At 58.5% G+C, this 26,767-nt stretch overlaps 2 protein-coding genes across 14 annotated transcripts; both read left to right on the top strand.

Moving 5' to 3' along the window:
• The first annotated feature begins 6 nt into the window (after positions 1 to 6).
• REPIN1 (replication initiator 1) lies at positions 7 to 6,649 on the top strand. Of its 8 annotated transcripts, none has more exons than XR_006608495.1 (4): positions 11 to 1,060; positions 1,803 to 1,929; positions 3,287 to 5,582; positions 6,631 to 6,649. XR_006608495.1 is itself a non-coding variant. In XM_045086404.1 (3 exons), the coding sequence occupies exons 1-3, from the start codon at positions 800 to 802 to the stop codon at positions 5,014 to 5,016; spliced, it is 2,115 nt and encodes a 704-aa protein (XP_044942339.1). In that variant the 5' UTR covers positions 7 to 799; the 3' UTR covers positions 5,017 to 6,125. The 8 variants fall into 8 exon arrangements, 6 of the variants coding, with proteins under 6 accessions (XP_044942339.1, XP_044942338.1, XP_044942341.1 ...); XR_006608494.1 differs by lacking the exon at positions 6,631 to 6,649 and adding an exon at positions 5,805 to 6,125; XM_045086404.1 differs by lacking the exon at positions 6,631 to 6,649 and having other exon boundaries at positions 7 to 1,060; positions 3,290 to 6,125.
• Positions 6,650 to 9,545: 2,896 nt separating this feature from the next.
• Positions 9,546 to 26,701, top strand: ZNF775 (zinc finger protein 775). 6 transcript variants are annotated; one of them, XM_045086391.1, is made up of 4 exons: positions 9,546 to 9,688; positions 18,892 to 18,961; positions 19,596 to 19,684; positions 24,346 to 26,701. In XM_045086391.1, the coding sequence occupies exon 4, from the start codon at positions 24,360 to 24,362 to the stop codon at positions 25,932 to 25,934; it is 1,575 nt and encodes a 524-aa protein (XP_044942326.1). In that variant the 5' UTR covers positions 9,546 to 9,688; positions 18,892 to 18,961; positions 19,596 to 19,684; positions 24,346 to 24,359; the 3' UTR covers positions 25,935 to 26,701. The 6 variants fall into 6 exon arrangements, with proteins under 6 accessions (XP_044942326.1, XP_044942327.1, XP_044942325.1 ...); XM_045086390.1 differs by lacking the exon at positions 19,596 to 19,684 and adding an exon at positions 13,742 to 13,885 and having other exon boundaries at positions 9,548 to 9,688; XM_045086389.1 differs by lacking the exon at positions 19,596 to 19,684 and having other exon boundaries at positions 9,561 to 9,688.
• Positions 26,702 to 26,767: the final 66 nt, after the last annotated feature.

The following is a 26,767-nucleotide window of genomic DNA, read 5'->3' as shown; positions in this document are numbered from 1 at the left end:
TTTGAAATGTAATGACTCCAGGAACTAAAAGTAGGAGAGATTTTTATATTCTATTTCCGATAGAACTGGTGCAACAGATCTAAGTGTTTTAAAAAATGAATGCACGATTAACATCGACTTTGTAGAAAAGTGTAAAAGTACATCACAGCGTCCTAGCCCGGAAAACCCAGGAAGCGTTCGGCGCAAAGCCGCGGCCACCTGCTCGGCGGTGAGTCACGGGCGCGGGCTCGCACCTGCCTCCCCGCTCGCCGCCCCGCGGCCGCGCGGTTCCAAGCGACAGGGCCCGCGGCCAGGGCGGCCCCCGGGCCAGGCCCGCGCCCCCGGCCGCGGGAAGCCGGGAACACCTGCTCGCGGTGATTCCTGGAACAGGGACATTCTTCTCAAGTTCACACGGTCGGGCCTTTCCTTTCTCCGCTAGTGAACACGCCAGAAGGCGGACTCTCGCGTCGGCCGCGCCGCGCCCCGCCGGGGGCATCACTCGGTGCTGCAGCGCGGCCGGGGGTCGAGGTGGCCGGCGGCGGCGGCCGCACCCGCGGACGAGTGGCCCCTGGCGGCGGCCGCACCCGCGGACGAGTGGCCCCAGGGCGGCGGGCGCCAGGAGGAAGCCAGCGAGGCCGGGCCCAGCCGAGGCACCGCGGTCCGGCCACGCGGTCGCGCAGGGACGCGCGTCCTCCGTAGGGACAAAGGGTCGGGAAACTTGAGCCCGGCCCGTCCCGGAAAATCCGGGCTGCGGTCGCCATGGCGACGGAGCCGGGATCCGGGCGGCCGCCCCCGGCCCGGCCCGCGAGAGGGCGCTGGGATGGGGGCGCCGAGGGGACGGGCCCCGCCGCCCGCCCCGCCCCGCCCTCCGGCCGCGGCCGCCGGCCCCAGCCCGCGACTGACCCTCGGCAGCTCCTGTAGTCACGTGGCGCTGGGAACCGGCGGGGGGGCTGGGCCCGGGCCTGGCAGTTGTGAACTCGAACCTGCCGCTGTCGCCGCGCGGGGTGGGGAGCGCGGCCGCCGGCGCCGGCGTTCCGGCCTCATGGACGCGCGACGCGCCTCCGCGCACCCCGCCGGAGAGGTTCGTCCCGGGCAGGGCGCTGGGTTCCACGGGGGCCCGAGGCGGGCGGCCCTACCTGCCGGGCGCGTGACTGTGTGTGCGCTGTGTTGGGGGGGGCAGTGCTGGACCGAATGGGGGGGCGAGCCCGCGCACCTGCGCACAGGCTCCGCGAGGTGCGCTCTGCGTGGGGACCCGAAAGGGCCCACTCGGAGTGCGCGGAGCCGTGTGTCCGGGACGTGGACGGGGGACACGCGCGTAAACAAAAGGGGCGTGTGGGGTCTCGGCGACCTTTTGCCATCCACAGGCGCAAGGGGATTGTGCCGGAGACCTGGACACACTAGCTCGCCCTACGCAGCCCCTTGGGAACCGGGCCTGGAATTCCTGTTGGGAGGAGGGTGGGGGAAGGGGAGCCGGCAGGGATTCCAGAGTTTCTGCCATCGGCCGGCCTTTGGCCATCAGCATGGAGAATTCATGCTGTGACCTTACCCGTGGAGGAAATGACCCCCAAACGCTGTCGTGTACTTCCTTGGTGAAGGGGGCACATTCATTGATTAATCCAGTATCCATTAAGGTCACTGGGCCCCTCAGGGTGTGGGTCTTGGATGGGGGAAGGGGTGGTGGCTGGCGAGGACACAATGACTGCCCTGGAGGATCTCAGAGCCTCATGCGTGTTTTCTCTCCCCTCCCCGCAGGTAAGGCTGGCCTCTCTGCACTCAGAGGTCTGAGCTCTGCCATGGGGGTAGGGGTGTCTTTACTGCTGCAGTTTTCTCTGACATCTGGGGGCTACCAGAGTGTGGGCCGAAGCCGGCACTGCAGCCGCAGAAGTATCCCCAGGAACATCCCCAGGAGGGGCTGGAAAAAGCCTCATCTCCAGCTCCACGGTCTCCAGGGTAGAGTCTGGCCTTCTTTGTTGGGTTCCTAAATGGTTCCACAGCCCCAGTACTCAGATCTCCTCATCCTGGAGGAAGGAAGTCACCTGTAGGGGGGAAGGACCCCCTTCCCATACCAGCGTCTTCCCTGTGCTCAGTCTGGCCATGGGGAATGAGTCATGTCTGAGCTCCTGGAGAGGAGTCCGGCGCTAGGGAATTGAGGAGGTGTCTGGAGCTTGTAAGCTGGCAGTGAAGGTCCATTAGGAGGCTCCGCACCACCCACCCCTCAGTGGCTGCAGGAAGCTCTCCTTGAGGAATCTGGGCTCCTGGGCACCGTGGAAGAGTGGAATGTGGGGCAGCCTCTGGTGGGGTTGGGGCATGACCTGGCAGCGGACGGGGATTACAGCCTTGCCCTGGTAATGATCCCTACCACCTGAGGGGAGGCAGGGATCTGGGCCCCCGAGGATAGCCAGCTGTGGGTGTTCCTTGGATTCGGGAGAGCTCTCCTTGCGATGTCCTAATCATGTGTGTGGGTAGAGGAGGGCAGGCAGGCAGAGTGTGGGCACAGTCTGGACAGGCCGTGACCTGACCCTTAGCATCCAGCACTCCCCTCCTGTTCCCCAGGAGCGCTGCTGTCTCCTGCTCTCCCGCTTCCACCCTGAGCGACTGAGGTCACAGAGGCCCAGAAGGCTCCCCTGTGGTTTGATCAGAGCCCAGTAGAGGATAAATATGATAAAGGCCGTGGGAGTTTCTTTCTGTGGGAACTTTACAAACCCAGGTGCAGAGGCAGGAGCACTGGACTGGGAGTTTAGAAGGCCTGTTCCCTGGTCTGGGTTCCGCTTTTGGTTTACTGTGTCCACTCGGGCAGGCCCCCTCTCTCCTTTTTATGCCTCAGAGTTGCTTCATCTGTCAGACTGGGAGCATCGTGTCTTGTCCTGCCTCACTGTTGCTGGGAAGCTCAAATGTAGCGGCAGGAAATAGAAACGAGCGGGGAGCAGCAGGGAAGCACCTGGGAGAGGCGACCACGTTTTCTGATGAGTCCCAAGGCAGGAATATTTGTCCAGCCGACGCTGGAGTGTTTACTCCATGCCAGACACTGGGTGACTGGCGTGAGGGGGATTCCAAGAAGTGTCAGAGTTCCTCCCTTCTGGTAGTTTCCAGGGTTAGCAAATACTTAGTAAATACTTAAATGCACTTGAAATGGTATCTAGAAGCGCAGGATTGAAATGATGTAGAACAGACAAGGAAACAGAATAGTCCAGATTCAAGGGCTGTAGGAGTTCAGAGGGATGAGCTCCTTTCGGGCCTAGGGTTGGCCAGGGAGGAACCGGGGCAGGGTAAGTTGATCCCCAGAGTGACACTGCTTTTCCACCCTCAGCAGAGGAAGAACCCATGCTGGAACAGCGCTGCAAGGGCCCCCTGGCCATGGGTCCCGCCCAGCCCAGGGTCCCTGGGCCCTCCCAGAAGTTGCCCCAGACCCTGGAGAAGGAGCCCCATGGGCTGAGGTTACAAGGCACTTCCGTGGCCCAGTCGGGCGGCCAAGCCCCCAGTAGGGCCCATCGCTGTGCCCACTGCCGAAGGCACTTCCCGGGCTGGGTGGCCCTGTGGCTTCACAGCCGGCACTGCCAGGCCCGGCTGCCGCTGCCCTGTCCTGAATGCGGCCGTCGCTTCCGACACGCGCCCTTCTTGGCCCTGCACTGCCAGGTCCACGCGGCTGCCACCCCAGATCTGGGCTTCGCCTGCCACCTCTGCAGGCAGAGCTTCCGAGGCTGGGTGGCCCTTGTTCTGCATCTGCGAGCACACTCGGCGGCAAAGCGGCCCATCGCGTGTCCTGAATGTGCGAGACGCTTCTGGCGGCCGAAGCAGCTTCGAGCGCACGCGCGGAGGTGCCACCCCCCAGCCCCGGAGGCCCGGCCCTTCATATGCGGCAACTGTGGCCGGAGCTTTGCCCAGTGGGACCAGCTAGTCGCTCACAAGCGGGTTCACGTAGCCGAGGCCCTGGAGGAGGCAGCGGCCAAGGCTCTGGGGCCCCGGCCTAGGGGCCGCCCGGCCGTGACCGCCCCACGGCCTGGCGGAGACGCGGTCGACCGCCCCTTCCAGTGCGCCTGCTGCGGCAAGCGCTTTCGGCACAAGCCCAACTTGATCGCCCACCGCCGCGTGCACACGGGCGAGCGGCCCCACCAGTGCCCGGAATGCGGGAAGCGCTTCACCAATAAGCCCTACCTGACCTCACACCGGCGCATCCACACCGGCGAGAAGCCCTACCCGTGCACGGAGTGCGGCCGTCGCTTCCGCCACAAACCCAACCTGCTGTCCCACAGCAAGATCCACAAGCGGTCCGAAGGGTCGGCCCCGGGCGTCCCCGGCACGGGGAGCCCCCAGCTTCCGGCCGGCCCCCTGGAGGCCTCGCCTGAGCCCCCCGCCGCCGAGGCCGCGCCGAAACCCGCTCGGGAGCGGGCGCCCGAGCCTCCGCCCGAGGGCCCCGGAGCGCCCGCGGCCGCCGCGGCCGCCGCGCCCCCGTCCCTGTTCAGCTGCGAGGACTGCGGCCGGAGCTTCCGGCTGGAGCGCTTCCTGCGGGCGCACCAGCGGCAGCACAGCGGCGAGCGGCCCTTCGCCTGCGCCGAGTGCGGCAAGAACTTCGGCAAGAAGACCCACCTGGTGGCGCACTCCCGGGTGCACTCGGGCGAGCGGCCCTTCGCGTGCGAGGAGTGCGGGCGCCGCTTCTCCCAGGGCAGCCACCTGGCGGCCCACCGGCGCGACCACGCCCCCGAGCGGCCCTTCGTCTGCCCGGACTGCGGCAAGGCCTTCCGCCACAAGCCCTACCTGGCGGCCCACCGGCGCATCCACACCGGCGAGAAGCCCTACGTCTGCCCGGACTGCGGCAAGGCCTTCAGCCAGAAGTCCAACCTGGTGTCCCATCGGCGCATCCACACGGGCGAGCGCCCCTACGCCTGCCCCGACTGCGACCGCAGCTTCAGCCAGAAGTCCAACCTCATCACCCACCGGAAGAGCCACATCCGGGACGGCGCCTTCTGCTGCGCCATCTGTGGCCAGACCTTCGACGACGAGGAGAAGCTCCTGGCCCATCAGAAGAAGCATGACGTCTGAGCGGGCAGGGCTGCGGAGGCCGAGGGGGTGGGGGAGTACCCTGGGCGTCACTGATGGGAGAGTGGTGCCGTGGGCCTGGGCTGCGGGTGGGGGGGGCCTGTGTTGCCCTTGGTGGAGGCAAGGGATGGGAGAGCAGCCAGTGAGCTGGGCCCTTCTGGAGAGGGAGGTTCAGCCGTCCCCCCTCCCCCAACCCCCGCCCCGGGCACCAGGAGCGGCTCGCGGAGCACGGGACTCCGGCCTCCAGCCGGTGTTTGCTGCGGTTCCGTCCTGACTGTCCCATGCCCTGGAAAAGTAGCAATAGCAGCTCCACCTACCCCTTTGAGCCCTCCTGCTGGAGGGGCCACCAGGGGCCAGGAAGACCCTTCCCCTCTGGTGTAAACGCCTTAATGTCCTTGTCTTTTATTATGAGTTCCTTCAGCTCTTTTTTTTTTTTTTTTTTTGGAAGTAGGTGTGGCGTAGTCCCCTAGTAAATGAGCTCTTGGGAGGAAAAGTGGACCAGCTGGATACACCCGGGAGAACCTGCTGGCCTTGTTAGACGGCACCTGGGGCTTTTCCAGCTCAGAGAGGTGAGGCCGCGCTGCTCTAACCTGTCCCACCCCATCCCCTTCCTCCTGCCCCTGCATAGGCACTGGGGCTCGGAGAGACCCATCTACTGTTAGTGCTCAGCTCTGCTCCCCCTCCCTGAGATCAACGCAGCACCCTCCCATCACTTAGACCATCTCCTGGCTGTCAGCAGCCCCCTGTCCAGGCTTCTGTCTGAACACCCCCAATCCCTCCACTCGTTGCAGAGCTCAACATAGTGGGAAGGACTGCCCCGTTGATCATGGAGGGTCGGCGGACAGGCAGAAAGGGGCGAGCGTCCCTTTCCCCATTTCTAGGTCATGGATGCCCAGCCTCTGCTTGAACACTTAGGTGACAGGGAGTCCCCACCTCCTGAGGCCCTGGTTCTATTGTAGGATAATTCTAATTGTTAGAAATTCTTCCTTATAATGAATGGAATCCACTTTCCTGTAATTTCTACCTATTGGGCCTTGTTCTGTTCTCTGGAATGAAACAGAACAACCACTCACCCTCCTTTTCAAACTAGAGAATAAAGATTTGGTTTTAGAGCTGGTGGCTGAGTGTTCCTTGCTCCTGGGAAGCTGTGTAGTTTGAAAGAGAAGCAGGGAGCTCTGCTCTGGGATGGGGGGAGGGGCGACAGGGGAGGAGTGCCCCCACCTGAGCTCCTTTGCACCTTACTTCCTGTTCTTTCCCAGGGGAGGCTGGGTGCACCCTGTGGGTGGGGCTAGTTCTGCAGGGACTTAGATTTCTGTGGGGTCAAGTCAGACTGGGCAGGGGCCAGTTATCCGGAGGAAAAGGTCTGATCCTAATGTCCTAGAGTGCCTTCCTGGCTGGCCTGCTGATGCTTCCCTGCACCGTTTCATACACATCAGAGTGCCTGTTCTTGACAGGTATCCGTAGGCCCTTTTCCTGCCAGTTTTAGTGATTTCTGCATAGATCCAGCCTGTGCACACCATGCATAATAGCCACCACGGTTTATGGGAGCCACACCATGCAAAGTTTACTTAAGTGATCTCACATAATCTCTGATTGGGAGGTACTCCTCTTTTACAGATAAAAACATTTGCTCAAGGTCGTGTAACTGGTAATCACCAGAGGCCATTTAAACCCGCGTCTCTTGACTCCTGGACCCTAGGCTCCTGACCACCACTACGTGTTTGCTGGGTGAACAGAGTATGTGGCTGCTTTGGTGAAGATAATTTTTTTTTTAAAGATTTTATTTAGTTGACAGAGATCACAATCAGGCAGGAGGCAGGCGGAGAGAGAGGAAGGGAAGCAGACTCCCCACTAAGCAGAGAGCCCGATGCAGGCCTCTATCCCAGGACTCTGGGATCATGACCTGAGCCGAAGGCAGAGGCTTCAATCCACTGAGCCACCCAGGCACCTCTGGTGGAAATAATTATTAAATGCCTACCATGCCTGATGTTGTGATGGCAACTAGGGGTTTACCAAGATGAAACCTTGTCCTTACCTCCAGGAGGCCCAAGTCTGGACATATATGTGTACACAAATAATGAGCGGAGGGAGGGAGATGGGGGTGAGTGGCTCGAGCAGGATGGAAGCAGATAGCTTCCAAGTTTCATATTGGTTCAAGCTACTTCATGCCTTCATGGAGCCACTTAAGAACCTCTATAGTGGGGCGCCTGGGTGGTTCAGTGGGTTAAAGCCTCTTCCTTTGGAGCTCTCTGCTCTGCAGGGAGCCTACTTCCTCCTCTCTCTGCCTACTTGTGATCTCTATCTGTCAAATAAAGAAATCTTAAAAAAAAAAAAAACCCTCTATAGTTAATGGCAAATTATCTTTCAGAGACTAGAAGCATTGACTCAAGAAAACCACACATCAGTATGTCTCTTTAAGAGACCCCAGGTATTCAAGGGAAGGAAAGCAATGTTTTTGGGGGGGGCAGGCAGGTAGGTCAAGGTCTGGGGCTGATGAGCAGGGAGCAGGAGCCAGGTCCTCAGGCATCTAAGGTTTGTACTTGGGGGTTGGGGAAAAGGATAAGGACGAAGGAATCTGACCAGGGTTTCTGACTGTGAAAGATGACCTTTGGAGGAAATGCTTGGGGGTGGGGAAAGCTGGCATTGGGTGTCCATTCATTCTGTGCTGCACCTGCTTTTGGGCAGAGATGGTGAGGAGAGGTCCAAAGTTCAGGGGAAGTCACTGAAGTGGCCTTGAGGGGGCTGGTCAAGCTGGGACAGAGTGAACTTGTCCATGGGTCCTTTCTGGGTCCCTCAGAGGACCTGGTGGATCCCAAGTCCTTGCTCAGCATGGCACATGCTGACAGCAATCTTGAGGGAGGAACTGCTTAGGCTGGAGGGGTCAGAGTTCTGCTGACAGGAGCCACACTTCTGAAGTGTCCAGTTCCCCCCCCCCCCCGCCGCCCACTTTTTAAATACAATTACAAGAAGTCAATTATCTTGTCAAAATTTAATAATGCAGACATATATTTCTTAAATGCCGAAGTCTTCCATTCTCCCCTCTCCCCAGCCCGTTCTGTCTTTTCTTTTTTCTTAATGTAAATCGGATCCCAGATGTGCTTCATTCTTTCCGTCCTTGAAACACCCTTGGTCATAAAATGCCAATCTGGAGGAAATCTTTCACTCTGTATAGGAAACATGCCTAAGACAAGTGGGTTTTCTCACTCATGTCCAGTGACAGATCTGGGACCAGAACACCAGAATTCCACACGCCTTTGGTAAACCTCCAGTAGGTATTCTAGAAAATAAAGAGATGGACCCGATTCTTGAAAAAGTTGATGGCCTAGTGGTATCTGGCCTCTGTGTAGGCTTTTATACTTTACATATACTTCTATAGACAACAGAACCAGTTTGGATCCTGCAAAAGTCAGGAAAGGTAAGTATGTAACTAGGAAATTACTCTTTTACAGATAAGTCAAAGTCCAGAGACAGAAAAACTGCACAAAAGTTAGTGGCAAACCGGACAGAATCTCAGTCCGACAGTGTCTATTGTCCTGAACCAAACAATAGCTGGGCCACGGCAATGCCCAGGAGGCAGCTACTGATTCACTAGAACGAGGCCCACCAGCTGCACAGTCGATGTCTCAGGGAGAGAGAGGCCAGCTTTGTCTTTATCAACCCCCAGTCCCAAAGGCAGTTTCTCAGCAGCTCCAGAGAGAATACTGCCAGTGGGAGCTGACCCAGCGGGCTGGAGGGAGCAGTGTGAGGACCCTTGTTGGCATAAAGAACATTTGGTTCCAATTAGTGCGGGTAGAAGAGAAAATTCTCTTTTCCGGAGGTCTCCAGGAGCAAATTATCTTAAAATAATCTGGGACACTCCACCCAGGAACGTGACCTCTTCAGACCGCTGTTTCCTGACAAGAAAGCGAGGGGGGTGGGTGTAACGAGGTCTCGGCGTGTCTCTCTCATAGAGACCCCAGGATCATTGATCGGGCGCCCACGACGTGCCCGGCGCCGCGCGCGGTGCGGACGGCGATTTCTCTCGGGTCCCGCGAGATCCGTACAACAGCTTCTCACCCTAACACCTGGTGTACCAAGTGCCACCATGTCTCATGCACACTCGAGTGTGAGCGCCAGAGCGGGCTTCGTGCGTCCTGTCCTCCCGGATCCCGGCACCATGAGCGGTGCGGGCGCGTCCTGAGTCGGACGGAGAGTTGCGGAACGACGGGATCCATCTGAGCGCGCGTCCGCGGGGCCAGAGCCGGAGGGAGCGCGCGGCCGAGGGGAAGTACGGGGTGCCGCGGCGCTGTCCGGTCACCAGCACGCCGCCTCGCCCTCGGCCCCTCCGCCCCTCGGAGCCCTGGACTCCACTCGCGCGCCAGCAGCCAAAGCGTTAACGCCGCGCGGGCCCCCGCCCCCGCGAGGCTCCGCGGGCGGCGGGGTCAGCCCGCCCACCAGGGCTATTGGCTCAGGAGAACAAAGGGGCCGCCCCGCGGGCTTCTCCGATAGGGCCGAGCTGGTCATCTGAGCGGCGCGGCCAATCAGACCGCGGGACGGCCCCGGGGATGGCTAAGCCCGCTAGCCAATCAGGGGCAGGCGCCCGCCCCGCCTGTCCCGGGACTGGCGGGGCCGGAGAGCCCAGTGCCCAAGTCGCCCCGGGGTGGCAGTTCCCGTTAACCTTAACCACAAAGTCAAGGTATTTATTCCCGTCCCCTCCCTCCGAGTCCCTCCGAATCCGGGCGGGAGGGGCGTGCGGAGGGACGGACCGTGCTGTGGGGCCAGCGCCCGGCCCGCTCCTCCCGCGCTGCCTCCACCCACCCTCGGGCTGGCGGCGGCCTCGGGGGGTCTCGGGGTCCCCTGAGCTCCTGGCGCTGCGGCCCCGAACTTTCCCGACCCCCACACAGCCCCTGGGGACAGGGGCCCGGGCCGTGCGTGGGAGGGGGCTGCAGGCCGGGCAGAGAGCAGGAGGGGGCCTGTGAGAGCGGGAGGGACGGGGTGGTGAGCGGAGGGCTTGACCCCTGGTCCCTTCGGGCGCGTTCTGCCCAAGCGCTGTCCCTGTGTTCGGGGCTGTGTCGGCTGTGTCGGAGAGACCGAGCTTTTGGAGGGCAGGAACCCCAGGGCTCGCCGCACGGTGACACAGAGTAGCTGCTTAATAAATGATTCAGTGAGGGGCCATGAAGATTGCGAGGGCGAACAATGAGGGGGAAGCACCACCGAAATTGGAAGTGCGTGTGCGTGTGTTGGGGGAACTCCATCCCAGGAGAATGGGCACAGGAGTCAAGACCTCAGTGGGGGTGGGAGTTGGGGGCTCCTCCTAAAGGGGGAGGCTAACAGAGATGCTGCCTCCTCCCGTCCTTTGGGCAGGGCGGAGCCTGGAGTGTGTCGGGGTCAGTCAGACCTGGGGCTGGGTGTGGTCAGAGCCCAGGACCTTGAGACCGGCTCACGTCCAGGCTACACGGCTGGCGGTTCTTTTTGGGGTCCCTGGGTTCAGCTGTAAAATGAAGAGATTAGAGGGTATTAGTCTCCCTTCAACTCTAAGGTTCCATGATTCTGTGCTTCTAATCCGTTTTGGACTTAAATTTCTGTATTGTGTTTCTTTACTAAAATTTTTGTTAATGGTTTACAACACATGGGACCTTGGGCTGGGTGTTGGGGAGAGAGAAATACTCCATGTTAAGCTGTTTACCGTCTTGCTGCGGAGACACATAAATTATTTTTATCCCATGTACAGTGGTATCAGGCTGGGTGGGTACACAGGTCAAACAGAGAAGGGCTCCTAACTGAGCCTGGCATATCCAAAAAAGGCTTCCTGCTCAGAGCGGTCCCTGATCTAGGCTGGCCAGAGGAGAGCTGGGCAAGAGTATTCCAAGACTGGTCACAGGCCAGCCAAGATGCTGCAAGGTCAGAGAGTCACATGTTGGGACAAGGGGGAGCTGGGAGGCAGGAGAAGCGAGCAGAGGCGGGTTCTAAATGGTCTTGCCAAGAAATTTCTAGCTGAACCTGAAAGTGCTGGGGACCCACTGGGAAGTATTTTGAGCAAAGTAGTAACATGGCCTCATTGTAATTTGGGGGAAATTGCTTTGAGTTCTGGGTGATGAATGGATTATGGAGGGGCAAGATAAGCTATAAAAACTGGTACAGTCTATGGGCAAGAAGAAGTGAGGCCTGAACTGGATGGGGGTGGGGGCAGTGGGAGATCTTGGAGGAATTAAAAACAGCTCTGGTACAGCCTTCCCCAGGTGTGCACTGGGACAGTTGTATTCTGGACAGTGAGAGGGGGTGGTGGATTTGAGAGGCCTGATGAAGACCACTGTGCCCCCGGGAGAGGCAGGGGGTACCCAGGACAAAGTTCTGAACTTGGTGCTGGTGGGCCAACCCCATGCACCTGCCCCCTGCCCCGCATGAGGGTTAAGCTGAGGAATCCAAGATTTCCTAGTGCAGCGATGGCTGGGAGGGAGGAGTGTGGTCCGAGTGTGCAGAAGGAAACCTCAGTCCGACTCTTTATGAGGCAAGGGGGATCACCTCTGGGCTTCGCTTTCCTCATCTGGCAAGCGGGGGGTTTGGGGGGCAGGACACTCCTTACCCGTTCTAAGCTCTAAGGCGTTGGAAAGTGTTTATGAATGAGAAGGTGACATCTGTTCAATGTGTTGTCCGCAGTTAGTTTCATGTCTTGCCTTCAGATCGGGTCATAGGGGTCCCCAGGCCCTGGTGGGCTCTTGAGCCTTGGACCTTGGGGCTGAGGAGTGTGCGTGCTGCTCTTTCCTCTAAAGGGAGACGGGGGAGCAGAGGCTGGGGATGTGGAGGCCACTGGTGAGGGACAGGTACAGGGCTAGGGAGGGGAGGCGGGGCAGTCGTAGCAAAGGGTGAATGTTGGACGCGCGGAGGCAGAAGTGCTGGAAAGAGGTGCCTCGGAGATGGGCCTGGGGTTACGTCGTGGACCTCTGGGAGGGGGGCAGGCACGACAGGATACAGCAGCTGCCCCCACTGTCAGTGGACCTGGTTCCCAGCTGATGCCGGTGAAAGCAGCCTGAGGTCATTGAACTGGGCTGTTCTTACCAGGGCAACCCTGAGGTACAGTTCTTATAATGTGGGCGGCAGGGCGGGGGTGACCTAGAAGTAATTCGTCTTGCACTTTGTGAATGTTTCCCACTGTTTTCCCAGCTTGCTTGAGAGCACAGGTCTATCCAAAGGAATATGTGTTAGTATTTTCCAAATAATAATTTTAAGAATTTCTGTGGAATGATGGCCCGTCCTTTCCACTCGCTCCTCTGACCCCTGTCCTAGGACTGAGGGCCACGGTGTTTGGGAGACCGAGGTCTAAAGGTGCTGGAGCAGAAGAGGCAGAAGGGGCAGGGCTTGGAAGAAGGGCTGTAGCGGGAGGTGCGCGGGACCCTGGTCCAGTGCTGGGTGCCATCTGGGGGAAGCCGGAGAAGACGGAGGCGTTCTGGGGGAGCTGGGCAGGTGAGGGGAGAGGAAGATGGGGTGGAGGCCCTGGAGGGGGTGGGGAGTCCTTTGGGAGGCCCAGAAGGACCTTGGGCATGCTCATGCTTGGGTGAGGGGAGAAGGCGGGCCTCTCTAGGTGGTGGCGGCAACACTTCCCTGGTCTGAGCTAGGGCCTCTGGGCCTGCTTGTTTGTCTGTGGGCCCAGGGGCCATGTGAGATGGGAAGCAGGTCTCCTGGGGCCCCGGTGGCAGCTGCATTGTGTTTCTGATAACATTTTAAAGCCACTGGTATGTGTGTCCTCAACAAGAGGAAGGTTGGAGGTCTGGTATGTCCAGGGGCATGACAGAGGACAGACTGCCTCCTTCCCCTCCGTGAAGCTGAGACTTTGAGCCTTAGGCCAGCAGAAGCGTCCGGAGCTTCAGGTCCAGCCCCCCTGCCTGGCGCTCAGGGCCCGCAGCCTCCAGCCCTACTTCCCTTACCACTGTCCACTCAGCCCCCTCCACTCCTGCCCTGTTAGGCACATGCATGTAGCCCAGACTCCCGCCTCCCAGGGCTGTTGAGGGTCCAGTGACCTACACAGGGAGGGGTGTGTGGTCTTGAGATGGTCCCAACAGGAAAGTCCACACACACCCTCTTCCTCCTGCCAGGCCCGCTCACATCGGGGAGCAGAGTTTGGGGTGACTGTGTAGGTGCTGGGGGCCTCTGAAGATTCCGAAACAGCTGGGGTACTTAACAGGTGGTGACTGTCCCTCGATCATACTGCCTCGCTTCCGGCTCCCTGAGTTCCCTTTCTTGGAGCGGGGGCCAGCTGGGAGCGTAGCGGAGTCCCGCGCAGATGCACGTTCCCGTGTTCACGGGCGCACCGCTTGTGTCGTGCTCCTGTGGCTCGTGCCTGCACGCGCTGGTGTCTGTGGGTCTGCACGCGGGTCTGTGGGTTTCTGAAGGTCTCAGCTTCTCTGTACTTTACATCCAGTTTTGCAGCTCTTCCCTTACTTATGTAGGAGCCTCTCTTGTGTTTTTGCCGCTCTGAACCTTGCTTTCCTTAGCTGTGTTAGATGTTAGCTAAGATTGTTTCCGGATGTGTCTGTGCATTTAGCGTTCACCCCCGTTTCTCCTCAGATGCCCATCCCCGCGTACTGTACCTGAAACACCACTGACAGTGACTGCAGTTGGATTCCCAGTGGAAAACGCCATCCCCCTGTCCCTAGATGGTTGTCATCAGTGACCAAGGACGGGGGCCAGAGGAGCCCTCCCTTCCCTCCTCCACTCACTCACTCACTCATTCATTCATTCATTCATTCAACAGATACACCTTGGAGATAGCACGTTCGTTTCCAGACCCCTGCAGGAAAGCAGATACTGCGCTAAAGCGAATCAAGTGGATTTTGGGTTTCTCGATGCATGCGAGTTTTATTTACACGATACAGTATCTGCTGCATGTGCGACAGCCGTATGTATACACCGACAACGTACATGCCTTCGTTAAAAAATACTTCATTACCCGAACATGCTGTCCATCATCTGGCCTTTCCGCAGGTCATAATCGCTGATCACAGATCCCCCTAGCAAATATGGTAATAACAAAAAAGTTTGGAATAGTGTGAGAATTACCAAAATGTGACACAGTGACAGGAAGTGAGCAAAGGCTGTCGGGAAAAATCGTGCTCCACGCAGACTGGCCACAAACCTTCAGTCTGTAAAAAAAAAAATGCAGCATTTGTGAAGTGAAGAAAGCCGGGTGTGGTTGTGAACGGAGCAAGGCCCCTGTCTGCCTGGAGCCCATGGTCAAGCTCAGTGCCGTCCCATGGGGCTTCAGGAACCTAGGAATGTCCTCGGCTGTCCTTGCGGGAGCTCGGCCTCCATGAGGCCGTTGAGCGCGCTTGAAATGCTGCCAGGAGTGATGGAGAATCTGAATTTAAAAGTTAACTTATGTAAATTTGAATAATCAAGTGTGGATAGAAAACAAGGGAAGGGTTGTTTAAGGTTTGGTAAGTCCCGTACTTTCTTCTAGGAGGCGACATGGTCCCCAAGAAGGAACTCTGGTGGGGCCAGGTTGACCCCAGTTTGGTTCTGGCTCTCTTTCTTACCAGCTGTGTGACCTGGGGCAAATGGTTTAACTCTGGGCGCCGTGGTTCCTCAGCCAGAGTTGGTTGTGAAGGAGGAAATGGGCGATGCCTGCTAAGTGTTTGGTGCACAGTGGCTAGGGACCCTCTCCCTGTCCGAACGGGGGTCTTGGCTGAGCACCCTTCTTTCCATGGCCAAGTCAATATCAAGATCTCAGGGCTGTCCCCCATGCCCCTCAGTAAGTGAGGTTAGGAGCAGCAGAACCTGGGCTCGTAGGGAGCACTCTGAGAGTACCCCCCACTGGGGTCAAGCCTGAGTGGGGCCACCCAGTTACAAATGCTGTCCTGAGCCACAGTCTTGAGTCTGGGTCCCTGGGCATCTGACCTGTGTGAGCCAGCGCGGTGGGATCAGGGCAAGGAGATGGGAAGCAGGGCCTGCCTGCAGGGAACCAGGAACTCCCAAGGAAAGAAAGCCGGGAGTGGGCCAGGCAGATTAGAGCGATTAGAGCCTGGGGGGAGGGGGGCGGGAGGCGGGGGGATGGGCCATGCGCTGTGGACAAGATGGGGTCAGACCAGCTGAGGGGCCGGAAAGATGTGGCTAATGGAAAGGTGAGCCATTCAGGACGCACGGCAGCCTCGCTGGTGTGGCACAGGCGGTCAGCTCGACGTGGAAGGAGCACTTGGGGCAGAGGACCCCCCGCCTGAGGTTTCCTGTGGGGACAAGGGGGCTGCTGGTAGGGGTGCAGCGGTGGCTGTTGAGGACCTGGGTGTGGGCCTGGTGGGAGCTCGTGGTTGAGGAGGGCCTGTGAGCTGGGCCTGTGGGCCGTGTTTTGGGGTGATGCTACCCCTCCCAGCCTCAGCTCCTGGTGGGGGCATGGGGCCAGTCCCCGCTCTGCCAGTGACAAAGGACACATGAGGTGACATCCGCTTCCCCTGCCCCGCCTGCGGCCTGCGCTGTGAAGGTCGTGCGCAGCTGGTGGAAAGTTCCAGGGGCCTGTGGTTGGGAGGGTGTGGGGGGACAGGAATGCGTCCCTGTGCTGCCCCTCCTGTCTGTGGCCTTTCTCCTCGGCCCAGCTGCCATCTGCTCCCCGCCCTGCCCCCAGGATTCTGCTGGAGCAAAGCCGCTTTGTTACCTTCCCCTGTCCCCAGACCTTACCACCTGCTGCGGGCACAGTCCTCCCTTTGTGCCCGCGGAGAGGTTTGCCAGCAGCTGCCCCGCCCGCCCCCCAGCCCCTCTCAGAGGGGGCTCACACCCCAACTGCAGCCTCACCGGGGAGGGCAGGCCCAGGCCCAGAGCCAGGTGCCGGGAAGGGGGAAGTGACCAGGGCCTTGTCCCAAGACCTAGCCCCTGTGTGTGTCCCACCCTCCATAGAACTTGCTGGGCCAGGAGTGGAGAGGTCGCTGGAGACGGGGATGAGAGGCCAGGCAGCCTTCCGAGACTCAGTGTGGGCACCGCGGGGGAGCCGGCTCGGCCCTGTTGCCTTCTGTGTCGGCGGGGGCGTTCTGCTGGGCAGCCTGCGTGCCAGGCCATGTCGGGGAGCCAGGGTCAGGGGGGCGGTGAGTGGCAGCCAGAAGGGGTCTGCAGGACAGCGTAGAGGGCAGAGGCAGAAGAGGAACGGTTGCCTGGCTGACCTGCAGACACGTGGCCACACGTAGACACTCCCCTCTGTTCAGCTTTCTTGGGGTTTTTACCTGTAGGACACCTGCTGGCCTGTCTTCTAGAGGCATCCCGCCTGAGCACACAGTGGGAGGTGCCCTCAAGACATGCGGGCCCGCCCCCGTTCCTGTCCTCTGTGCCTCTTCTGTCCCCGGCCCTCTCATTTCTTACTTCTTCTCCTGGGGCCCATGGGGGTCCCCTCCCCTCTGTTCCCATTCCTGTGCTGACTGGGACCACCCTGAGCCCTGGTGTGTTGGGGACAGAATACCCAGGGACACAGGGAGCTGCTCTGTAGCTCGCTGTGAATTACTCACCGGGAACTGAAGCCTTCCTGCCACCGGAGCTGACTTACAGGTCGTACTAATACCCCTGGGAGGACAGAATGGACCAAGTAGGACCCATCTGATTGGGCTCAAGAGGCCCCTTGTTGTGTTGTGTGGGTGTTTTGTGAATAAGGTCAAGGCCCTACCCTCTGTCCTCACCGTGAACTGTGGCCCCGGTCCTCTGGACCTTCTGAGTTTTCCTGAATTAAGTAGCCTCCCCCTTCGCCAGTCCTTCGACCCTCTTCAGGAGGACATCGAATCTCCAGTGGGAGAGAGGCCACCCCAAGGTGTGGGACACACAGTAACCTGGCTGAAAGAGGTGGCATCGGTGCCCTCCTGCTGGGTCTTTCCCTCCCCTCTTCTCCTGCCTGCTTTTTCTCTGCACCAGGAGCAGCTTTTAGCCTCTGTAAGAAGCCACAGTAGGGGTGCACAGCAGACCCCTGGTGGGGAAATAGAATTGAAAACAAAATCTCCTGCCAACTCTGAAAAGCTCCCCACAAAAGGAGGAGAGAAAGAGAAGTTTTTTGTTTTTTATTTTTGTTTAAATCAAATAAGTGGGAAAGCAGATAGAAATGCGCACAAGAGATTAGGAAAGCAGGAGGAGGTCCCCGGCCGCCAGCGCCCCCACCCAGTGACACAGCCCAGGAGACCAGACACAGCCTGCCACCAGACAGAGCGGAACTCATCCTCAAGCAAGAGGACTCCCCGATGGCACCATTTGTGACCTGAAGTGCATCCTCAACGCACCTGGCCACGGGGTGGCCGCCGTGTTTGCTAACTGCCTTTCTCCCAAGGAGCAGTGCGGTCTCCTATGCTTATGATGGGAGATGGAGCCCGGAAGTTGCCCCATGGAAGTCAGCAGCGCCCCCCCCCCCCCCCCCCCCCCGCCACTGGGTCACCCTCTCCCTTGGTGTTTACATTTCAAGGAGGCCTGGGTTCTAAAACTGGCAAGAGGCTTGTGTAGCTTTTGAAAAGCTTTCCATGCCTCTCTCAAAGGGGCAGAGAGAAATTCACGATGGCAACTTTTCTCAAGTAAATGCTCTAAAAGAAAGGGTCGGAGTTTCTTTCCCTTTGTCCCCAGGGAAAACGATTTCTCTCTTTTTAAAATTCATATTTGCCCTGATTCCCTGATCTTGGTAGGGCCTAGACTCCTGGCGTGGGTCCCTGCACACACACCCCCCCCCACAGTGGCTGTTGGAACCTGGGAAGGGGGGGATGCCCTTGGGATGGGGTTTCCTGAGGGCCTGAGGCGGAGAGCAAGAGCAGATGGCTTGGCTTTCTTCAGGGTGGCCGGGCAGAGAGCCCTGAGGGACCTGGAGGAGCCCCTTGGTAGCAGCAGGGGGAGCTGAGCACCTGGGCTGGCGGCAACACGGGCCGCGGATCCTCACTTGGGCCTTGGCGAGTGTGGGCACGAGGGGGTCCAGATGTGTGGAACAACCTCAGGAGAGGCAGCCCACGGCACCAAGTGCAGAAAATGATGCCCCTGCCCCCCAGGCCAGCTCAGGTCAGCGGGCCAAGCGGTCAGGCCACACACCACCCCCGGAAGCGTCCTCAGGGCGGGGGCTGTGTCCCAGGCCGGGGCGTTCAGCAGTGAGATGACAGGGGTACGCAGACAAGTACATGCTGTGTCAGGTGGCGGAAAAGCATTGCACCAGAATACGAAGTGGGGTTAGGGTTGTGACAGGAAGGGCCACTCGGAGGAGGTGGCACTGGGGCAGAGACTGAAAGGCGAGGGCCAGGCAGGGATCTGGGGAAGAGCCTGGGACCCCCCCAGCTGACCTGTTCGGGACAATGAGCCAGTTAGGACGTGTCCAAAACCTTGAACATGAAAACAAGGAAAAAAGGTGAGCCCCGGATGGATGAACTCTTCCCTGGGGTCCCCCAGATGGCCTAGGTGTGATCTTGCTTGCAGTAGGGACCGGTGCAACCTTGAAGGACCTTGAAGGCAGAGACAGAGCCCTGCCTTTTCGGGCATCTCCACGACCACTCAGGCAGATCTCCAGGCTTAGCTGGGGCGCATCTGTCACACACACACACACACACACACACACCCCGCACCCTCCCCTCCCCCGATGATGTTGAGCCCGCAGGCCTGAAGCTGTGGTCTGGGAGTTGGAAGAGCTGGGGCCTCCTGGGCACCACCATTCCGCTGCCTCTGTGACTCGAGGCATGTCAGGGGCCCTCCCTGGCCTCAGTTTCGTCCTCCTAAAATGGGAATAATGCCTGTTTGACCTGCCTAGCAGGTATGTGTGCAAGTTTACAAAAGCCCCGCACTTCCGACCAAGGTCGGGGACAGAGAAGCTCTTGATAAAGAGGGAAAATGTTCTCTGAGATGGCGGGGGGGAGGCGGGGGGACATTTGGTCCTTGTCCCACTGGCCAGCTCTCCTTCCTCTGCCCCCTTCTCCCCCACAGATAGCAAGGCAAGCGCTGGTGCCCGGGAGGCCTCTGCCGATGGAGTGTGGCCTGGCTGGTGCGAGCACAGGTAAGGGAGTCCAGGGACAGGTGGGATCCCGCTGCGGCCTCCTCTGCCAGGCCCGTCTTCCCCGGCCTGTCCCCTGTCCTCCCCCTGAGTGTGAGGTGCTGCCCTCACTAGGAGCCTGTGCACTGCTGAATTGCAGAGCGGGACTAGGAGGTAGAAGGTCGTGTCGAAGAAGGCAAAGAAAACAGACTTCGGGAGCTAAGAAAATGACCAGAGGCCATGGGGCCTCGCTAGGCAGAGGGTGTGCGTACACCTGTGCAGAAAGCCAGGCCAGGAGGGCAAGGGAGGCGTTTGCTAACTGTGGGCGGTCACGCTGATCTAACACTGAAAACCAGACCTCTCAGTAAGACGGTCCCTGTTGGGTTTTGATCAGGAAAGTGCCTTCGGTTTAGTCCATGGAAGCTTCCTGGGGTCTCTCTGAGTTCATGGGCCATGGGGAGGAAACTGCCAGGCAGGTGCTGCTGTGAGCAGACAGGCCTGTGCTCTGGGCACAAGGCCCCCCAGCCCCCAGCATCGCCGGTCCCCGCAGCACCCTGCTGCCGGAAGGCTCTGGGCCTGGGAGCGGGGCAGGCCCGTCCCTGGGAATGCCGCCCCTTGGGTCAATGACTCTGGTTTCTTTACTTCCCCTCCCCTCCAGGGGCCTTGTCCCATGGACCCCAGAGCCCCAGCCTTCCCAGAATAATCACCACAACGAACCCAAGATGGAGACAAGCATCGGGCAGTAGGGTAACAAAGGAACGAGTCATCCAGCTCGGCGGGGGCGGGCAAGACATGGACACCGCGCATCCTGGGGGCCGGGTCCTGACATGGACTTCAGGGAGCATAGTCACCCCACTTCCCAGGCCAGCTCCCCACCACTGTTATGTCAGTTTGAAGCTTGGGAACCCCCAGGGTATGTGTATGAGAGAGCAAGAGAGGCTGATGTTACCATAATTACAGTAAAACCGAGGGCGGGTGGTTCCAGACGTTTTGGCAGAAGGAACCTTTTCCCATGGAAACACAAGTAGACTCCTGGTTCAGGCATGAGAGATGGGGTCAGCCAGGGCCCTCTTCCCCACCTCTGGCAGCTTCTAAGTTGCTCTGGGGTCTTAGAGAGGAGGTGAAGGAACACAGGCTTTGACCCTAGAGGATGGAGGCAGCGGGGTCCTGGGCGCCCCTGGGGTCACAGCCACGTTCTTGCCAGCTCCGGGCCTTCCGCCGCTCCCAGCACCTGCCAGCCAGCCTTACAGAGGGAGGGAGGGACTCTTTCTGGATGGCCAAATTTTTCAGATAATTATGAGCTTACCTCTTTTAAGCACCTTTTATTTTATTTATTTTTTAGAATATTTTATTTATTTATTTGAGAGAGAGACAGTGAGAGAGCATGAGCGAGGAGAAGGTCAGAGGGAGAAGCAGGCTCCCCATGGAGCTGGGAGCCCGATGCGGGACTCGATCCCAGGGACTCTGAGACCATGACCTGAGCCGAAGGCAGCCGTCCAACCAGCTGAGCCACCCAGGCGTCCCTAAGCACCTTTTAATTTCTATTTATTTTATGTGTGTTTTCTTATTGTGATGAAATATACACAATGTGAAATTGACCATTTAAACCAAGTTTTAGTGCAGGAGCCAGTGGTATAAGTACTTTCACATGATTGTGCAAGCACCACCACAATCTCCAGGACATTTCCATCGCCCCAGACACTGTCACCATTGAGCAGTGGCTCCCCATTGAGCACCTTTGTGTTTTATCTGAACCATTTAGAATTTTTTTTTTTAAATTTTATTTATTTATTTGACAGAGAGAGAGAAATCACAAGTAGGCAGAGAGAGAGGGGGAAGCAGGCTATGTGCTAACAGAGAGCCCAATGCAGGGCTCGATCCCAGAACCCTGAGATCATGACCTGAGTGGAAGGCAGAGGCTCAACCCACTGAGCCACCCAGGTGCCCCACCATTTATAATTTTTTAAAAAAATTATCCTTTTTATAATGACAGAGGAGCCAAACCTATGTTTTAGGACTCCTTCAGCAGGCAGGCCAAGGTCTCTTTTCCTTGTGTTAATACCTGAGCCCTGAGGGAAGGTATCCCTAAGGACCGAAGTCCCTGTGCACACGTGTCAGAGGGGCCTACACACACACAACCCAGTCACTTGTGTCTGCTCTGGGCCTGATGGCAGTGGACAGGAATGTTCTCTGGGCTTTCAGCCAGGCCCATCTTTCTGGCTAGAGATGGCGAGCCTTCCCAGCCACCAGCCACCATGATGAGCATCAAGGTCAGGTTTAATCAGAGCAAGGCAGTGACTTTTGTGGGGCTCCGGGACATAATTGGGAGCCTGCCACTTCGGGACAGCAATGCCCCGCTTACCTGAGTATATTTTGGGTTCACTACCTGACTGCTAGTGTGGACACCTAGCCCGTTAAGTACTTTCTCTGGCCAACATTTCAGGGCATCTAAAACCCGCTGATAGTCAAGTACCCTCATTACAGTTGGGTATTCAATTCCTGCCAATGTGCAGTTTGAATCACCACTTTGATCTTCAGATGGTGACTCCTGCTAAAGTGATTTCTCACAACCAAGCACCTGGGGAGGCCTCCCGGGGTCGTTTTGTCGGGAGGAAAACTGGCCCCTCACAGGTACTTCTGAGCCCCCACCCTGCCACCCCATCCCCATGGCCACCCCATCTTCTAATGTGTCCTCGTGGTGGCCAGTGAGGCTGTGGAGGGGTGGCTGGGCTCTTTGGCCCCGGAACCTGCCAGGTTCTAAGTGAGGTTTTCTTTTTATTTCTTAAAACATTTTGAAGATTTTAAAATTCTAATATTTGAATATTCTCAAAAAATTTGAACAATGCAGATATTAAGATTTTAAACTTCTAATATTTGAATATCCTTATACAAACTCAAACAACACAGATAAAGTGGGGGTCCTCCTGGCTTCTCTCATCTAGCCCTTTATCGGCCCTATCGTCTGCAGGGCGCCCACCGCCGGGCTTCCGTGAGGGTTGTCTCGAGTGTGCCTGTGTCTGTACGTGGAGAGCCAGCGTGTTATTTTACATAAATTGGGTCAGACGACTGATCGTTGTTTTCCAGTTTTTTTTAGTTTGTTTTAACATGTTTTGGGAATCTTCACATCCATGTATATATGGCTCTTTGGCATTTTTCTTTTAATCCCTTGCCCTTGGGCTATAATATCTGCTGGGGTTTCTAGTCTAGGTTCTGTGTCCGCCTAAGAGAGTTTCCTCCTAGGCCTGGTTTGCTGAGAACTTACTTCTTCCTCCCTCCAGCCCTTCTTCCTTCTCTCCCCCCAGAAATGTTGGAGTTGATCATACAACATTTTTACATGGATTGAGATTGTGTCAGGTTTTTCCTGTTTAGAAAGTCAATGTCATGAACATATTGAGCCATCTTTGCTTTCCTGGGTAAGAGCCCAGCAAGGTCATCTGGTGTTCTTTTAATGCTGCTGAACTTGCTTTGCCAATGTTTTGGCTTGTTTGTTTTTGGTGTCTGCTTTCAAAGCTAAACCTATAATTTCCTGCCTGCTCTGCCCTTGTCTTGTTGACACTGGATCGCGCGCTAGCTTGTGGGCCCCCCTCCTCCCCCACAGTCACTGTAAGCTTGGGCTAATGCTTCCCTTGGAGTTTTAGTAAAAACTGTTCTTTTTTCTTTTTTTTAAAAGACTTTATTTATTCATTTGACAGACAGACATCACAAGTAGGTAGAGAGGCAGGCAGAGAGAGAGGAGGAAGCAGGCTCCCCAACAGAGAGCCTGATGCGGGGCTCCATCCCAGGACCCTGAGATCATGACCTGAGCGGAAGGCAGAGGCTTTAACCCACTGAGCCACCCAGGCGCCCCTGTAAAAGCTGTTCTTATACTTAAGGGGCTTCTTACCCATTTTTGAGGTAAAAGGTTAACTTTCTTTTCTCTCTCTCTCTTAGGACTTTTCTTTCTTTTATCTCCCCTCTTCTTGAGTTAGTTTTGTTAATTTATATGGTTTCACAGAATCATCCATTTTATACAGATTCTTCAAATTCATACAACATTTATGCATTAGTATTTTACGATTTTCAGAATCCTTTTTATATCTCTATGTTTCCTTTACCCTGTAGTCTCTGCATTTATCTATTAATTTCTTCTTCCTACCTCCCTTGGGTTTATTTTGTTGTCTTTTGAATACCAGAATTAAGTTTCTCTTTTTGTTCCCAACTGTTTCATTTCACCTACTTTTTACTAAATGTAAACTTTTTGTTGTGGAAAAACAACACGGAAAAGTGCACAGGTGACAAGCTTTATACATTCATATAAAGAGAACATGTGCGTGAAACCAGCACCCAGATTGAGTGGGGGAACAATGGGGCCCCTGGGTAGCTCTGTGGGTTAAGCTTCTGATTGTTGATTGCGGCCCAGGTCCTGATCTCAGAGTGGTGAGATAGAGCCCTGAATCCTGCTTTGCGGAGCCCGTGTAAGATTCTCGACCTCTCCCTCTGCCTCCGCCCTCCACTGCTGGGCTCTCTCTTGCTTAAAAAAATGAAAACAAAAACACTGCCAGATCCCCCGAGGCCTCCAACCACAGCACGGCATCTAGGCCAGCCGTAGTCTTGACTTCTAACTCCTCCGTTAGTTTCGGCAGCTTTTAACCTTCCTACAAATCCTACCATCTGTCTGTTGTGCCTGTCGCAGGCCTCTCCCGTCACGGTGTGGGGCGGTGAGAAAGGGGGACAAAACACCCCAGTAGAACCGAGCTCGCTTTGAGAGGTAGGTTCGCGGTAGTGGGTGGGGGGCACTCCTGAGACTGAAGTGCGCGGGGCTTAGTTAGGGCAGGACAGCACCTCTTCTGGGTGCTCCGACCTTTCCGACCTGCTTTCTTGTTCCTGGTTTTGTTGAAGCAAGGTGGAGTTGCCTAACAGCCAAGGTGGAGGAGGGTGAGGCGCTGGGCCCAGTGGCTGCTGCCACAGCGAGCGTGGCCGTGAAGTGGGGCGCGGTCACCCCACCGTGGGGGCACTGGCCATGCACTCGCTCACCAAGCTCCCGGCGGCGCATGGATTCTTTTAGAAAAAGAATGAGAAGCTTTGAAGCATGGCCGTTTTCTGCTTGTTCCTGGGTGGGAAGACCTTCCCTGCATCTTAGGGCCTCCTGGCGGAAAAGGTGGGGTGGGGTGTGGCCTTGGAACAGCAGCTTCTCTTCCTTTCTGGCACTTTTCCTTCAGCACGTCCCAAGCAGCCTTTCTCTGTCCTTTCTACCATCCGTCCTCTCCTGCCGCGGCCCCGCGCGTCCCCCCACACTCTCTTCCGCATCCTTTCCTCCGACCGCATTTTCTCATTCATTCATTCATTCATTCATTCCCGGCACTTCCTTCCCTCCAGCCCCGGGGGCAGTGAATGACTCTCCCTGTCCTTTCTCCCTTTGCCTCTGGCAGGAGATGGGCTGGTGATGAAGGTCAAGCAGGAGAAGCCGGAGCGGTTGCTGCAGACGCTGGGGCCGCAGGCCGTGCTTTCCGAGAAGGATAAAGAAAACATCTTCCGGCAGCAGCATCGGGGCCTCCCGCCATGCCAGACCATGGGGAAGCCTCGGGCCTTGGGGGGACAGGAGGAGACTGGGGGTCCACGGTGGGCCCCTCCCGCTGAGCAGGCCGCGGGGCTGGCAAGCCGGGCTCTTCCTGCCGGCGAGGGTCACTTCGTGTGCCTGGACTGCGGGAAGAGGTTCAGCTGGTGGTCGTCGCTGAAGATCCACCAGCGCACCCACACCGGGGAGAAGCCGTACCCGTGCAGCAAGTGTGGCAAGAGCTTCAGCCAGAAGCCCAACCTGGCACGCCACCAGCGGCACCACACGGGGGAGCGGCCCTTCTGCTGCCCCGAGTGCGCGAGGCGTTTTAGCCAGAAGCAGCACCTGCTCAAGCACCAGAAGACCCACTCGCGGCCCGCCACCCACTCGTGCCCCGAGTGCGCGCGCTGCTTCCGCCACCAGGTGGGCCTCCGCATCCACCAGCGCGCGCACGCCCGGGACCGCCAGGGCGCCCGCGCGGGGCTGCAGGAGTTGCTGCGGGACGCCGCCGCCCGCCGGGGCTATCGCCTGCGGCCCGGGCCGCCGCGGGGCCGCCCCGAGTGGGCCTGGCTGGGGCTCTGCCAGGGCTGGTGGCGCCAGGCGGGGGCCCGGGCCGCGATCGCTTCCGCCGCGGGGACAGGCGAGCAGCGCCAGTTCATCTGCAATGAGTGCGGCAAGAGCTTCACGTGGTGGTCGTCCCTGAACATCCACCAGCGCATCCACACGGGCGAGCGGCCCTACCCGTGCCCGGAGTGCGGCCGCCGCTTCAGCCAGAAGCCCAACCTCACGCGCCACTTGCGCAACCACACGGGCGAGCGGCCGCACCCCTGCCCGCACTGTGGCCGCAGCTTCCGCCAGAAGCAGCACCTGCTCAAGCACCAGCGCACGCACCTGCCCGGCGCCCAGGCGGCGCGCTGCCCCAGCTGCGGCCAGAGCTGCCCGAGCCGCGCCGCGCTGCGGGCCCACCAGCGCGCACACGCCGCCCCTGCCACCGAGCCGCCGCTCCCCGGGCCCGCCTTGCGGGACGCGGCACCACACTCCGAGCCGCCGCCCGAAGCGTCCTCGGGCCTGTCGGCGCCGCCACAGCCATCGCGGGACCCCCAGCCGGCCCGGGGTCCAGGGGGTGTGCCTTGGGGCCGGGCGCGGGCCGGCCTGAGCGCGCCGGGCGAGCCTCGCCAGTTCATCTGCAACGAGTGCGGCAAGAGCTTCTCGTGGTGGTCGGCGCTCACCATCCACCGGCGCATCCACACCGGTGAGCGGCCCTACCCGTGCCCGGAGTGCGGCCGCCGCTTCAGCCAGAAGCCCAACCTGACGCGCCACCGGCGCAACCACACGGGCGAGCGGCCCTACCTGTGCCCCGCGTGTGGCCGTGGCTTCAGCCAGAAGCAGCACCTGCTCAAGCACCAGCGCGTGCACCGCGGTGCCCTGGCGCCCACCGCCGGCGCCAAGGATCAGGCGCATTAGTGCGCAAGGCGCAGCGGATACGCGGTGGGGATGGGAGGGCATGTTGGAGGGGCCGCAGGGGCCACTAATGGCGGTTTTTACAACCCTCGGGAGTAGAACCTGGTGAAAGAGTGATTTCCTCAAGGCGCTGAAGGCTAGAGGACAGAATTCCAGAAGCATCCCCAAGGGGACAGCCCCAGGCGGGGCTGAGGAAGGAGGTAGGATGATACAGATCTCACTCTGGAGCCTGGATGTGGCCCTCGGTCCCTCAGACGTGGAACCCAGTCCTCAGACCCCAGTGAGGGTGAGGGGGCTGTGAGGGCTCTGGGAGAGGCTCCCCAGACTGTCTCGTGCAGGCAGTCCACTGCCAGAGGACAGGCTCCAGGGGGAGTCTTAGACTGATGGCAAGGATGGAAGCCAGTGGTGGTGGCTGAGGCGGGCCAAGCATAGTCCCAGTGCCAAGGACAATGCCCGGCACTTAATGGCCATTCACTGTGTATTTTTGGAGAGAGTGAATGGTTCCCTGGTCGTCCTTCACCATGAGTGCCCCAAAGCCCAGGGTGCTGTCATAGCGGGCCGGCACTTGGGCCGCTGCCTGTGGTGGTCCTGTGGAGTGTAAGAGGGGTGGTGGCAGCTGAGGCTTGGTAACTTGGGAGGGCCCTGCAGCAGGAGAGAGCCCCATGTGCTGCTCCGACTTAGCAGCCCAGGGGCGCTCCCCACGGCCATCGCTGACTTGGGTCTTTATCAGTGCCAGTGTTGCAGAAGAGAAAAATGAAGGATTGACTGTCTCACGTGGTCTCCTTGTCCTTTGTAAGCCTCCCTTTTGGAACCCCCAGTCTGTGCATGCGCTGCGG

The sequence above is a fragment of the Mustela putorius genome, unplaced genomic scaffold (genome assembly GCF_011764305.1).
Source record: "Mustela putorius furo isolate JIRA1106 unplaced genomic scaffold, ASM1176430v1.1 tig00000929_pilon_pilon_pilon, whole genome shotgun sequence".
NCBI classification, from domain to species: Eukaryota; Metazoa; Chordata; class Mammalia; order Carnivora; family Mustelidae; genus Mustela; species Mustela putorius.
Note: the sequence above shows the minus strand (reverse complement) of the source record. Positions and strands in the feature narration are given on the sequence as shown.

Bases quoted from the DNA above. Each gene is read 5' to 3' on its own strand.
- ZNF775 (XM_045086390.1), top strand. From the start codon at position 18,931: ATGGAGTGTGGCCTGGCTGGTGCGAGCACAG. The intron at 18,962-24,345 runs GTAAGGGAGTCC...TGCCTCTGGCAG, and splicing joins CCTGGCTGGTGCGAGCACAG to GAGATGGGCTGGTGATGAAG.
- REPIN1 (XM_045086403.1), top strand. From the start codon at position 800: ATGGGGGCGCCGAGGGGACGGGCCCCGCCGCCCGCCCCGCCCCGCCCT. The intron at 1,061-1,802 runs GTTCGTCCCGGG...TTACTGCTGCAG, and splicing joins CCGCGCACCCCGCCGGAGAG to TTTTCTCTGACATCTGGGGG. The intron at 1,930-3,286 runs GTAGAGTCTGGC...TTCCACCCTCAG, and splicing joins CCAGCTCCACGGTCTCCAGG to CAGAGGAAGAACCCATGCTG.